The sequence below is a fragment of the Asparagus officinalis genome, chromosome 5 (genome assembly GCF_001876935.1).
Source record: "Asparagus officinalis chromosome 5, Aspof.V1, whole genome shotgun sequence".
NCBI lineage: Eukaryota > Viridiplantae > Streptophyta > Magnoliopsida > Asparagales > Asparagaceae > Asparagus > Asparagus officinalis.
Window position 1 is genome coordinate 2,263,849 of NC_033798.1, and position 14,789 is coordinate 2,278,637.

At 32.5% G+C, this 14,789-nt stretch overlaps 1 protein-coding gene across 1 annotated transcript in view; it reads left to right on the forward strand.

The window, feature by feature from the left end:
- LOC109842748 (probable acyl-CoA dehydrogenase IBR3) overlaps positions 1-13,491 on the forward strand; it is a 48,695-nt gene extending 35,204 nt beyond the window's left edge. Inside the window, exons 12-16 of the mRNA XM_020411624.1 lie at positions 10,782-10,866; positions 10,939-11,148; positions 11,588-11,740; positions 12,269-12,373; positions 13,023-13,491. Coding sequence (XP_020267213.1) covers positions 10,782-10,866; positions 10,939-11,148; positions 11,588-11,740; positions 12,269-12,373; positions 13,023-13,214 — 745 coding nt within the window. The 3' untranslated portion in view covers positions 13,215-13,491. The remainder of the gene's footprint in view (positions 1-10,781; positions 10,867-10,938; positions 11,149-11,587; positions 11,741-12,268; positions 12,374-13,022) is intronic.

Here is a 14,789-nt window from a genome sequence, read left to right on the forward strand (position 1 = left end):
AAAAATGATCAGACAGTAAACACTGTCTCGCCGGCGAGACAGTAAAGACTGTCTCGCTGGCGAGACAGTTCATATCTGTATTCTTTTGATTTTTTGATGATCTCCTCTTGGGCTGTATTTAGATATCTTTCAGCATTTTTTGACGCCTACAGTTATAGCTCATGAAAATCATGAATTTTGAAGTTTATCTAGTTAATCAATGGGTCGTGAAAGACGAAAATGAACAAAAAATTATGGGTTATAGCCCATGAAATTGCGAATTTTGGATTATACATACTTAATTGCAATTAGATTGAATCATTGAAATAAATTTAAATGGATGAACATCATGGGTTAGAGCCATAAAAATAGTGAATTTAAAACATCTATGCTTAGTACTTACTAGTTTATATAAACAGTCAAAACCAGGTTTAGTACTACATAACATTTTGAACAGTCATCCACCAAAATAAAAAAAGAGGAAAAAATCTATACAAACATCTACAATGGGAAACATTTTACCTTATGAAATGATCAACTCAAATAGAAAGGAGTGAAAATGGTGAAACCCATGAAACCTTAGAAATTTCATTTCTTTTCCTTTTTGATCAAAATCCAACTTGGTTTTTTAAACAAAAAAGCCAATGCAATAGGCCATTGTCAAGGGGCCCTTTAGTTCCCATACTTTTCCACACAATCTATTTGTATTTATACTCACAGCTTTTGTGTGTCCCAAAACTGAATTTCTTGAACTGATAAACACTAATTGGGATTATTTCAACATTTTTTTGAATGAAAAGGTATGGCGAGATACCCCATTCATATGTATTAACAATGAAAGTTTATAGAAACATACAATAACAAATTACAGCATGCGAATAAATAGTTGTCAAGCGTTATGTAAGAGAAATATCCACTTAAATATATTTTAGAGTGATAAGAGGATCAATTTGTCGTCATTCACTGCTCGAAAAATATACAAATTGATGCTAGACTGCACCCCAAAAAAACATCTTGAAACTGTGGATGATCACATGCAAAACAAAATATTAACAAAGTTTAGGTTGTAAACACTTCAACACAGAAAAAACTAACCACATAAGGCTCTCAATCTCTTATTGTTCAATTCATTTTCAGTCAAGATCAAATATAGTTAAGTAATTAATTGCATGTTGGGCAGAAAATATGGACAAACTCAAATAGAGTTCAAGTTAGATGAAGCAGTTCAAATTCAAATGGAGATCAAGTTTGAACGTAAATTTATATGTTATACTTCTCTATAGCAGCAAATTTTTGTTTATATCCCACTTGTTTTTTGGTCCTGTTGTTGCTCAAGAAGGGGGTTTCTGCTGCCCTTACCCTCTCCCTTTTACAGCCTCCATTCTCTCTAAAATGGATGCCAATTCCACACCCTTCCTTACCCATTGTGACACCCTTACAAATTACTATCCCCATCTTATCACCTCCCTATTGAGGGAAATGTCACAGATATGATTGAGAGAATGGACGCGGGTGAGGGAAGAAGAATGAATCTGTTTGAGGAAAAGAAGTGGATCTCGCTGATTTTTTTTACGAGGAAAGGAAACACAATAAAATAGAAGTAACCCTCACCGAACTGAGTACAAAACCCATTCCCTTGGTCGCTTCCGTCACACGATCTTGCAACCGCGATCAACGCAGAAAAAAAGGAAGGAGGAAGAGGAATGAAAGAAAGAAACAAAAAGAATTGGGTCACTGCCTAAATTGCCCTCAAGCAATAAAGAGATAGAACAGAACAATGGGGGCAAAAGAGGAAATAATTGAATGAATAGTAAATGATGATATTTGACATGACCTCCCTAAAATACCCTTGAAGCCATGGTAAAATTAGACCTAACACTAAAGGGTAAAACTGAAAATAAATTGAACAATAATGGACGGAAATGGGAGAAGGAAAAAACTCCATCTAGCTTTAAACAATGTTTTTTATTAGGTCAAATGAACAAAAATCGACAAAAATCGTGGTTTTGAAATGCACATAATTGCTATTTAGTCGAAAAGAGCAAAAATCGATAAACATGGTGGGTGATAACCCATGAAAATCACAAATTTTGTATTAACCGTACTTTATTTCCATTTGGTCGAGACAAATAAAAATGGACACAAAATCGTGTTATAAATCATGAAAATCACGAAATTTTGGAGTGTGCATAGTTGCATACTTAATTGTCACCGGGTCGAAAGGGACGGGAATGGAACAAAATCATTTTTTATAGTTGTTGAAAATCATAATTTCTAAGTACGCATAATTAAGTCGCATTTGATCGAAAATACAAAGAATAGACAAAAATCATAAGTTGTAGTCAGTAGAAATCGTGAATTTTGAAATATGCATAATTGATTGTCATGAGGTCAAAACGAATGAAAGAACAAAAATCATGGGCTACTACTCATGAAATCCTGATTTTTGTAGTACATATACTTAGTTGTCAGTGGGTTGAAATGAACGAAAATGAGAAAATCATAGAACATTGTCCATGAAATCACAAGTTTTGAAAATACGCATATGTAACTGTCATTGGCTCGAAACAGGAGGCAACAAACAAAAATCGACGATTAGAGTCCGTCAAAATCGAGAATTTTGGATCACCCATACCTCAATGTGAATTTTGAACTATATGTTTTTTCTTACAATTGGATCGAAATAAATTAAAATGGATGAAAAGTTGTGGATTAGAGCCCAAAAATAGTGATTTTAAAATACCTAGACTTAATGCCTTTTGGGTCCAATGAACAAAAATCGATAAAAACATGGTTTTGAAATACACGTACAACAACAAAGCCTTTATCCCAAATGTTTGGAGTCGGCTACATGAATCATGTTCTTCCATTCCATTCTGTTATGGATCATCTCCTCCGTTAAGTTAGTCATAATCATATCCTTACTAACTGTTTCCAACCAAGTTCTTTTGGGCCTCTAGATCTCTTAGTCTCATTATCAATAATATTTTCACTTTTCTTAACCGGTGCACTAAGAGGTCTCCGTTGTACATAACCAAACCATCTTAATTATTCTCTTATTTTTTCCTAAATAGGAGCAACTTCTAATTTACTACGGATGCACTTATTTCTTATATTATTTTTTAATGTTACATTAAACGCTGGGCGCTTCTAGGCGTCGGACTTGGCGCGGACTTGGCGCGGACTTGGCGCCTAATGCTTAGTCGCCTAGACGGGCGCCTAAGCGGTTTCTGGACGTTTTTTTTCTTTTTTATTTTTTTAATTATGATACTTGAAGATAAATATATATATACTCAATCAAAGATGCATAAATACTAAAATACCAATACTATTAACTAAATTGTTTGGTTTACCAATTACAATAGCTCTTTGTATGTTTATACTTCTCAACTCAAAAACTAAATTGTTTGGTTTACCAATTACAATAGCTCTTTGTATGTTTATACTTCTCAACTCAAATTATAAATTCATCTCAACAGTGAAAAACTCATTCTTAACTCAAATTACTATTAACTTATAAGTTACTGTTAAGTTTAAGTTAACAATAAATTTAAACTTAAGTTTACTGTTAACTAAAATATTGTTAACTTAAGTTTACTATTTACTTAAACTTAAGTTTACCATCAACAAAAAACTTAATATTAATTTAAACTTAAACTTAAGTTTACTGTTAGCTTAAACTTAAGTTTAAGTTTAAATAAAACTTAAGTTTAACTTAAACATAAACTTAAACTTAGGTTTATTGTTAACTTACACTTATTAAGTTTAAGTTACTGTTGTTAACTAACTTAAATAGATATTTAAGTACTCTTTACCTTGTTAGTAGTTACAGAGATCAGGGGAGCTTGGTAATATTACAGAAGGTGCTAGGCAGACTAGGCATTTGAGCGAGCGCCTAGCGCCTAGATCCCTGGGCGTACGCCTAGGCAGCTCCTAGGCGTTTGACTATTTTTAAATTATTTAATTATAATAATTGATAAAAATATGCATTAAATTCATATAAATTTTAAAAAAAAAGATAGCAATATTAGTTTCACAATAAACCATGCATACTTAGGTACTAAATAGCCAAAATAATAATTAACAAAGCTAGAGCCTAAGATGTTTTCTTTTTTATTTTTAATTACAATAATTGATAGTGAATGTCAATGTTATAGAAAGCTTAGATGCCGGACTGGTGTCTAGGCGGGTTTCTTTCTTCATTTAAGTGGTGGTCGATGAGGTTTTGTTGAAGGTCGGAGGAGATAGTGGAGGTGTTCATATTTGGAGGTTAATGGAGTTTGGAGGACGTGTAGGCTACAACACATAAAATTATAACTAAGGCCTACAAGATGCAATCCACGTAAGCAGACAATACTCCCCTAAACGCTCGTAAAATCTAGGTGTACAGCCTAAATACCGCTTAGGCGCTAGGCGTTAGTTAGGCGGCCTAGGTACCGTCTAGGACTAGGCGTACGCCTAAGCGGACTAGGCGGAGGTTTTTTAAAACAGTGTTATTTTTTATTGTATACCCACAAGACCATCACAACATTCTTATTTTTACGACACTCATTTTTTGTGCATGTTATTTTTTAATTTCCCGTCATTCGGATCCATAAAGCATAGTTGGTCTTATAACCGTCCTATAAAAATTTTTCTTTAGTTTCATTGGTATTTTGTGATCACATAAGACTCCTAAGGCACTCCTCCATTTCAACCATCCCAATTTATTTTGATGTACAATATCATCTTCTATCTCATCATCATGCCTAATGATTGATCCTAAATAGCGAAAATAATTACTTTTAGGTATTCTTGACTATCAATATGTACTAGAGGTTTTTTTCTTAGTTTTACTAAAACTGCACTTCATATATTATGTTTTTCTTCTACTAATTCTAAAACCTTTAGATTTAAGAGCTTATCTCAATCTTTCTACTTTAGAAATTATACCTCTTCTAGTTTCGTGTCCATCTTTCTACTTTTGAAATACACATACTCAATTGCCATTTAGTCGAAAGGAGCAAAACTTGATGTGTATATCCCATGAAAATCATGAATTTTGAAGTACTCATATACTTTAATTTTCATTTGGTCGAACGAACAAAAATGTACACAAATTGTAGGTTATATTTCATGGAAATCACGAAATTTTGAAGTATGCATAGTTGGATAATCTAATTGCCATTGAGCCGAAAGGAATGAGAACAGAACAAAATCATGGCTAAAAGCTTATAATAGTCACGGTTTCTAATTATGCATAATTAATTAGAATTTGAGTGAAAAAAATAAAATAGATAAATAACATTGGTTATAGCCAGTAAAAACCGTGAAAGAAATATGCATAATTAATTTCCATTAGGTTGTCATGCATGAAAAGAACAAAAGTCATGAGCTATAACTCATGAAATCACGAGTTTTGAAGTACTCTTAAGGGTGTGCATGACAAACTACACAAAACTGGCCAGGACGTTTTGTGCTAAACCGGTTTTCTTTTGGACTAGTCCCCTTTGGTCCAAAAGATAATTGGTTTAGAGGCTATATTTTGGCTAATGAAAATAGGGATAATTGTAACCCTCTTGATTGTCAAATAAAAAATCTTTTAAAACTAGGTCAGGTTTGAACCTGGCCTAATTTTAGAGGATTGCCAAACACACCCTTAGTTGTTAGTGGTTGAAATGAATGAAAATGAACAAATATCACTAGTAAATTTGAAAGTACACATACGTAATTATCATTGGCACAAAACATATGGAAATAGACAAAAATCACAGGGTTCGTACATCAAAATCTTGAATTTTGTGACATCCATATCTAATTGTTATAAGGTTGAAACAAATGGAATGAACAAAAATCATGCATTATAGTTCATGAAAATTGTGAATTTTAAAGTACGCATAACTAATCATTTGGTTAAAATAAATAAAAATGACCAAAAATCATGGGTTATAAATAAATAAAAAATGAATTTAAAATATTGTTTAGTCCAATGAATAAAATTGATGAAAATTGACAAAAATCGTGATATTGAAATACTTATACTCACTTGCCATATAGGCTAAAGGATCGAAAATTAAACCCAGACGTGGATTATAGATCATGAAAATCGCGACTTTCGAAGTTTCTATACTTAATTTCCATTTAGTTGAAATGAATGAAAATTGACACAAACTATGAGTTATAGCTCTTGAAAATCGGGAAAGCTTGAAGTATGCTTAGTTGTATACTTAATTGACATTGGTCGAAGGGAACAAGAATAGAACAAGATCATGGGTTTATAGCCCTTGAAAATCACAATTTCTAAGTTTGCATAATTTATTAGCATTTGATCGGAAAAATGGACAAAAATTAGGGATCATACACAATAAAACTTGGATTTTGAGATATGCATAATTAATTATCACTAGATCGAAATAAATGAAAAGAACAAAAAACGATAGTCTATAACTCGTGAAATCATGAATTTTGAAGAGCAAATACTTGGTATTGAAAGGGTTAAAATGAACAAAAGTAATTGGTTGTTATCCATGAAATCGTGAATTTTAAAAATATTCATATTTAATTGTCAATGACTCAAAAACAATGGAAATAGACAAAAAATATGCGTTCGAGTTCATTAAAATCGTAAAACTTTAGAACGCACTTTCCTAATTGTCATAAGGTTGAAACAAATGAAATGAATAAAAATCATGGTTTTTAGCTCATGAAAATCATGAATTTTGAAGCAACATAGTTAATCATTAGGTCGAAACAAACAAAAATGAACAAAAATTATTGCTTATAACCCATAAAATGCAATTTTTTAACTATGTGCTTACTTGCAATTCGATCGAAATAGAATGAAAATTGACGTAAATCTTAGGGTGAAGCCTAAAAAATTACGATTTCTAAATACCTATACTTAATACCTGTTGGGTCAAATGAACTAAAATTGACAAAAAATATTGTGTTAAAATGCACATACTAAATTGCCAATTAGTCGGAAGCAACAAAGTTTGACAAAAATCGTGTGTTATAACCCATGAAAATTGGTTATAAACTTATAGCTCATGAAAATTAAGCAATCTTGAAGTATGCATAGTTTTATACTTAATTGTTATTGGGTCAAAAGAGCGAGAATGGAACAAAGTCATAGTTTATAGCCCTTGAAAATCGGACTGTCTAAGTACGCATGATTAATTGACATTTGATCGCAAAAACGAAAATGGACAGAAATGATGGATAATAGCCAATAAAAACTATGAAACTTGAAATATGCATAATTAATTGTCATGAAGTTAAAACAAATGAAAAGAATGAAAATCATGAAGTGTAACTTATGACATCTTGAATTTTGAATTATACATATTTAGTTGTCAGTGGGTTAAAATGACTGAAAATAAACAAAAATCATTGATTATTATTGTCCATGGAATCATGAATTTTGAAAATATGCATACTTTGTCATAGACTCGAAATAAATTGAAATGGACAAGAATTGTGTTAGAGTCCACTAAAATCATGAATCTAGGAACATATATACCTAATTGTCATAAGGTTGAAACAAATGAAATGAACAAAGATCGTGAATTATAGTTCATGAAAATCGTGAATTTTGAAGAACTCATAGTTAATCATTTGGTTGAAAGAAAAAAAGTGGGTTATAGCCTATGAAATTGTGAATTTTGAACTATATGTACGTAGTTACAATTAGATCAAAATAAATAAACATGGATGGAAAATAATGGGTTAGAGCGCATAAAGATAGTGGATTTAAAAGACTTATACTTAATACTTGTTGGGTCGAATGAAAGAAAATCAACAAAAATCATGATTTTGAAATACACATCAATTGTCATCTAGTTGAAATAAATAAAAATTGACAATTATTGTGGTTATAGCCCATGAATATCGTGAATCTAGAAGTACCCATACTAAAAATTGCCATGTGGATGGCACGAATGAAAATATACACAAATCCGAGTTATTAGATCATGAAAATCGCAAAATCTTTAAGTATGCATAGTTACATATTTAATTGCTATTGGGTCGAAATGAACGAGAATGAAACAAAATCACGGCTTATAGCCCTTGAAAATTGCACTAAGGACACATGATTAATTGGCATTTGATTGAAAAAAATAAAAATGGACAGAAATGTTGGGTTATAGCCAATGAAAATTGTGAAATTTGAAATGTGCATAACTAATTGTCATTGGGTTGAAAAGAACAAAAATTATGTGGTTATAACTTTGGAATCATAAATTTTGAAATCCCAATACTTGGTCATTAGTGGGTTTAAATGAACAAAAATAAACAAAATCCATTGGTTATTGTCCATGTAATCGAGACTTTAAAAAATAAGCATGCTTGTTATTGACTCAAAATAAATAGAAACGGACAATAATCGTGGGTTAGACTCCATTAAAATCGTGAATTTTAGAACACTCATATTTGTGATAAGGTCGAACCAAACGAAATTGAACATAGATCGTGAGTTATAGATCCTGAAAATCGTGAATTTTGAAATACGAATAGTTAATTATTGGGTTGAAATGAGCTAAAATGAACAAAATACTGGGTTATAACTCATAGAATTGCAAATTTTCACCTATATGTATTTATTAGTTGCAATTAGATCGCAGTAAATGAAAGTGGGCGAAAATCGTGGATTAGAGCCCGTAAAAATAGTGAATTTTAAAAAACCTATACTCAATACTTGTTGGGTCAAATGAATGAAAATGGACAAAACTCATGGTTTTAAAATATACCTACTCAATCGCTATTTTGTCGAAAGGAAAACAAATTGGCAAAAGTAGTGGGTTATAACCTATAGAAATTGCAAAATTTAAATTGTGCAAACTTAATTGTAATTAGGTCGAAGTGAACAAAAATAGATGGAAATTGTGGGCTATAGCCAATGAAAATGCAAAATTTGAAGTACATGTACTTAATTGGCATTAGATCGGAACAAATGAAAATCGTGAATTAATGCTTACGAAATGACGTATTTTGGAATATGTGTTCTTAATTCCCATTCAATCGAAAAGAACAAAAATCGTAAGTTAGAGCCCTAAAAAAGCTCGAATTTTGAAGTTCCCATACTTGATTGTCATTTGGTCGAAATGAAGGAAAATGGCCATAAAAACATGGTTTTATAATACATGCATATATTTTATTGGGTTGAAATGAATAAAAATTGACAAACATCGAAGGTTATAGTCTATAAAAACGTGAAGTTTAAAGTGTTTCTAACTTAATTGTAATTGGGTAGAAGGGAACGAAAATGGCTTAAATCGTGGATTACAACTTATAAAAATCACAAATGACATGGACTAAAGTCATGGGTTTCCTATGAAAATTGTGTATTTTGAACCATGTATACATAAATATTATTGGATCAAAAAGAACGAAATGAACAAAAGGTTGGTTATGGCCTATGAAAATAGTAAATTTTGAAGTACTTATACTTAATTGCTATTGGATCGAAATGAACAAAAATGGACAAAAAGTGTGGTTTTGTAATGCGTGTATTTAATTTTTATTAGATTTAAATGAATGATAATTTAAAAAATCGTATCTTATAGCCCATGGAAATTGTGAACTTTAATTTTCATTGGTCTAAATGAGTGATAATTAACAAAAATCGTATGTTATATATAAGTTATGAATTTTTAAATACACATATTTAATTGTTATTGGATAGAAAAGAATGAACATGAATGAAAACCGTGATTTATAGCCTATGGAAATTGTCAATTTTAAAGAGTGCATATTTAATTGTCATTGGGATGAACTGAATGAAAGAAAATAAAAGTTGTGGATGAAAGCCGTATAATTTTAAAGTACACAATCTCTTAAATTTCCTGAGATATCCAAAGGAACAAAAAGGGACAAAAATCGTTGGTTAGAACTTATGAAAATAGTGAATTTTGAACGTCACGTAATTAACTCCCATTTTGTTGAAGTGAAAATAGACAAAAATCATAGGTTTGAAATACAAATGCTTAATTGCCATGAAAATCTCGAATATAAGTATGACAACTTTGTTCTCATTGGATTGAGACGAATGGATAGATAAAAATTGTGGGTAGCTCATGAAAGTTATAAGTTTTGAAGCATGCATACTTAATTGTCATTTAGTCGAAATGAACGACAATGAATAAAATTGTGAGTTATAGCATGTGAAATTGTGAAGTTTAAAGTATGGTACTTAATAGTCATTTTCTCGGGGCGAACAAAAATGGTAAAATATAATGGTTTTGTGTCACGTGTACATAATTGTCATTCGATTGAAATGAACGGAATCAACAAAAGTTGCAGGTACTTGGGAATTTTGAAATATGCATACTTATAATTATTAGATCGAAACGAAAAAAAATAAAACCATAGGATAACTTATGAAAAACAAGAATTTTGAGATACTTACACTTAATTGCATTTGGTTGAAACGAATGAATATCGACGAAATTTGTGAGTTAAAGCTCATGAAAATCGCGAAATCATGAAGTACGTATATTAACATTTGCAATGTGTCAAAATGAATGAAAATGGAATAAAATCAGGCCTTATAGGCCGTGAAGAGCGCGAGTTTTGAAGTAAGCATAATTAATTTCAATTGACTAGAAAAGAACGAAAATGGACGAAAGTGATGGGTTATAGCTCATGAAAATTGTGAAGTTTTTAAGTATGCATTGTTTGTTATCATTTGGTTGAAACAATCATATATGAAAAAAAGCAAAGCATGTTATAAGTCATGAAATCGCAAAAATTAAGTGTGCATAGTTAATTGCCATCAGCTCGAAATGTTTTTTCACCTAACTTTTTCTGCATTAATAATGCAGACAAGGAAATTCTTACATTATTAATGGAAAGAAGTGGTGGACGAGTGGAGCAATGGATCCTAGATGCAAAGTTTTGATAGTGATGGTAAGTTGTACACCTGGAGCAATATTGTTATATTTCCCTGGTACTTACTACAATTATGTTCATCTCATTCAGGGGAAGACAGATTTCACTGCAGCCAAACATAAGCAGCAGTCAATGATATTAGTAGATATTAGCACCCCTGGGGTCAATATAAAGAGGCCGTTGTTGGTATTTGGTTTTGATGATGCTCCTCATGGACATGCAGAAGTAACTTTTGAAAATGTGAGGGTGCCTGTGGAAAATATCTTGCTTGGAGAAGGCCGAGGTTTTGAGATTGCACAGGTATGATTATTTTCCTAAAGAAGTTTATCAGTGTCAAGAGTTTATGAGGGAATTGAAAAGAATATAAATTGGGACAATTTCCTTTTCTTTTGCTTTTTGTTTCCTTTTGTTTCTTTTCGCTCTGGTTTCAAGAATGTGATGGAATTGAAAGGAATGTAACTTAAAGCAATTTTTCCACTTTTTTCCGGTTTTAGGAGTTGGTCATGTAATTGAAACTAACGTGAGTTGGTTTTAGGAGTTGGTCATGTAATTGAAACTAACGTGAGTTGAGGAACTTCTATCCATTTCTTTTCCCATTATTAAACAAGCTGAAAGAGAAGGAAGATAAGCATAGAATATAATCCCTATTATTAAAGTTTCCAGGTTAAGAACTTGTACAAAAAATAACCTCAGAAGATCCAATATTGTTCAACTTACTGACAACTCTCTATCTTCGCAGGGGAGGCTTGGCCCTGGTAGGCTGCACCATTGTATGAGACTCATTGGAGCATCAGAAAGAGGTATGAAACTGATGGTAGAAAGAGCTCTGCACCGAAGGACTTTTGGAAAATTGATTGCTGAGCATGGGTCTTTTTTGTCTGACCTTGCCAAGGTGAGCTTTGTGGTTGTTTTCTGCATGTTTTTTTTAAACAAAAGTAGATTATCTATCTTTCATTTCTCTATTTATGATTCTAATAATCTAGAAAATTAAAACCAGCATCCTTCAATATACGTGATGTCTGATTTTATTTTCATTGCCGAAATTGAAAATGAACACCCATTTTGTTCACCACGTTATGCGGCATCTAACTTTTGAAGCGCTGGAATTCGTCCTGTATTGAATACTGCTATTTTACCAGTGAAGTGCTGGCATACCTGTTTCAGCTCAATGTTTGCGGTGGAATGATTCCTTAAACAAGAGTTGTTTCATGCATCTCCTCCAAGCATTTACGACTCTGCAATACTCCACTGTGTTCTTAACTGATAGGCATTTGCATTGCTTTAAGTGGTGTTTGATGATTAAACCACTGCTTGTGTGATGTTATCTTCAGTTAATAATTATGCAACCTTTGGGTTCTAATCTTTGCAAAATTGCCTTCCTTTTCCTTGTATGATAATAGACATCTCCTCTATCTTGCAGTGCCGAATAGACCTGGAGAGAACCCGGCTCTTAGTTCTGCAAGCAGCAGATCAGCTTGATAGACATGGAAACAAAAAAGCTCGTGGCATCCTCGCCATGGCAAAGGTAAAGGAAGTTGACTAACGTTAAAGAAGTTTAATAGCAGATACAGCCCGCCCTGCAATTTGGTGATAAGCAGCCACTCTTATACATATTTAACCGTTATCATTAGCATTTATAACGCCAGAACCTCAAACGGCCGGTAATAGTTAGAGGACTAATTATCATGACACGTGATTTATACCATACATCTCCACCAAAGAGGAGGAAATAAGGTCTTCTTTGTGTAAGCGGTAATAAATATTATATATATACTATATTATATATTATATATTTATTATTAGAGAGAGAAGAGAGAGAGGAGAGGAGAGAGAGAGAGAAGAGAGATAATGGGTTATCCTGTCAATATGAGGAGATTTTTCCTTCCTTGTCGTGCTAATGTGGCAGCAATCCCGCACCATCATCATATAAGTAGGCCCAAATCCTCCAACCACACTCTCTTTCCTACTTATGAGGAATGGTGGGGATTGTGCCACATAGGCGTCAAGGAGGAATCCCCTCCTATGACAATGATACCCAATGATCTTCATATTATATATATATATATATATATATATATATATATACACACACGCACACACAGACACAGACATGCATATACACACACACACACTTTGGGAATGAAAAATAATCAAATGCACAAAATTTTCAACAGGTTGCAACTCCAAATATGGCACTTCAAGTTCTCGACATGGCGATGCAAGTTCACGGTGGTGCTGGTGTGTCTTCAGACACAGTTTTATCGCACTTGTGGGCTACCGCAAGAACACTGAGAATTGCTGATGGCCCTGATGAAGTCCATCTTGGCACAATTGCTAAGCTTGAACTTCAAAGAGCCAGGTTGTAATAGTATGACCTTTAGCTGGGGAGCCCTTAATTAATGAAAATAAAAGGGTTCCCCTTTATATAAAGGATTATAGTAGAACTTTAATTTATCTATTGTCTGTTATCAGTTACAAAATTGGAACAGCCGATTTGTAGTGTGTAACAAATAAAAGTAATAGTACCTCTTCTTGTGGTACATAGGTAATTTATCATTGTCTGTCATCAGCTAAGGGCCTGTTTGGTACATTTCCATAAAGAAAAAGAGAACACAAAATCACGATGAAAACCATTTCAGTACATTTCAGAGGATTTCTCATATTTGATTTATTTGGTTTGTTTCACCATAAAATGATAGACTGAAAATCATTGTTTTTCATTTCTTGGGTTTATTTTAACATCCAAAAATTAAGAAATCTGATCCATTTCAGCCACTTTAGTCACTTCGGATGTCGAAAAGGTGAGTGAGAATATTTTATTACTCATTAAATATATTTCTTACCCATTTCACTCACTTTGGGTTTGAACGAGTTTCCTACAAATTCTGACGTGACAGCACATTTCACACCTCCATTTCTTTAAATCACTTTACGAACCAAACACTGAAAATGAAAATGAGTAGAAATTAAAAACTGATGTGGCTATGTTGTCAGATTTCAAAAGCTCCCTTTCCTCTTTTTTTTGTGAGCAAACAAACACCCCCTAAATGGCTTGTACCAACAATCAACAAACACTGAGGGTCTAAAAGCATCATGAGTATTTTTCACTTATGGATATCAAAATTAGCACAATACTGCTTGAAAGGCTCAATTCACCTGGATATAAAAATGTGATTTTTTTTAAGTTCGTAAGAAACACAAATAGTTGATACAAATTAAATAGAAGAGGGATTATTTGTCATTTAACTCACATACTACAAGCTCGATGCTTTAAAAATTGCTTTTTGGAGTACTAATGACAAACAATGTATATATTTTACTACAAAAGTTGCTCTATATTTTACTGAGCGTATCTTACCTGATGATTGCTTCTTTTCATTGGCAGCAGCGTAGTTGTTGCAGTAGGACTATTGTAATTTAAAAAAAAAATGCCTTAGGGACCCAAAAACATGGGATCCTATATGGGACATGTGAGGTGTCGGTTCTCTGTCCGCATGATGCACTGTTTGAACAATGCATCATGGGACAGGGAACCGACACCTCACTTATCCCATATAGGGTCCCATGTTTAGGGTCCCCGTAGCACCACCCTAACTTAAAGCTATTCTGATATTAGTGCCCAAGTCTTTGATATTTTGAAAATAGCCCCACACTACTTGATATTTTGGAAATAGTCCGCCAAATCTTTTAGTGTTTTAAAATCAGTTCTCAAAATATTCATATTATGAATTAGTTCCTCAAATTTCTTAAATATTTTGATATTTAGTCCTTTTAGTTAATTTTTGCTGAAGCCTTAATAAGATTCAAGTTTTGTCTTATCCTTTAATAAAATATTGGCAGAAAACCCCAATAATGGTTGCTTGTAATTTTCAGGTTTTTTTTCAGCGGCCCGTTTGTAAATTTTGGACTTTTTAAGAGGTTATTAGTAGTTTTTAGATTTT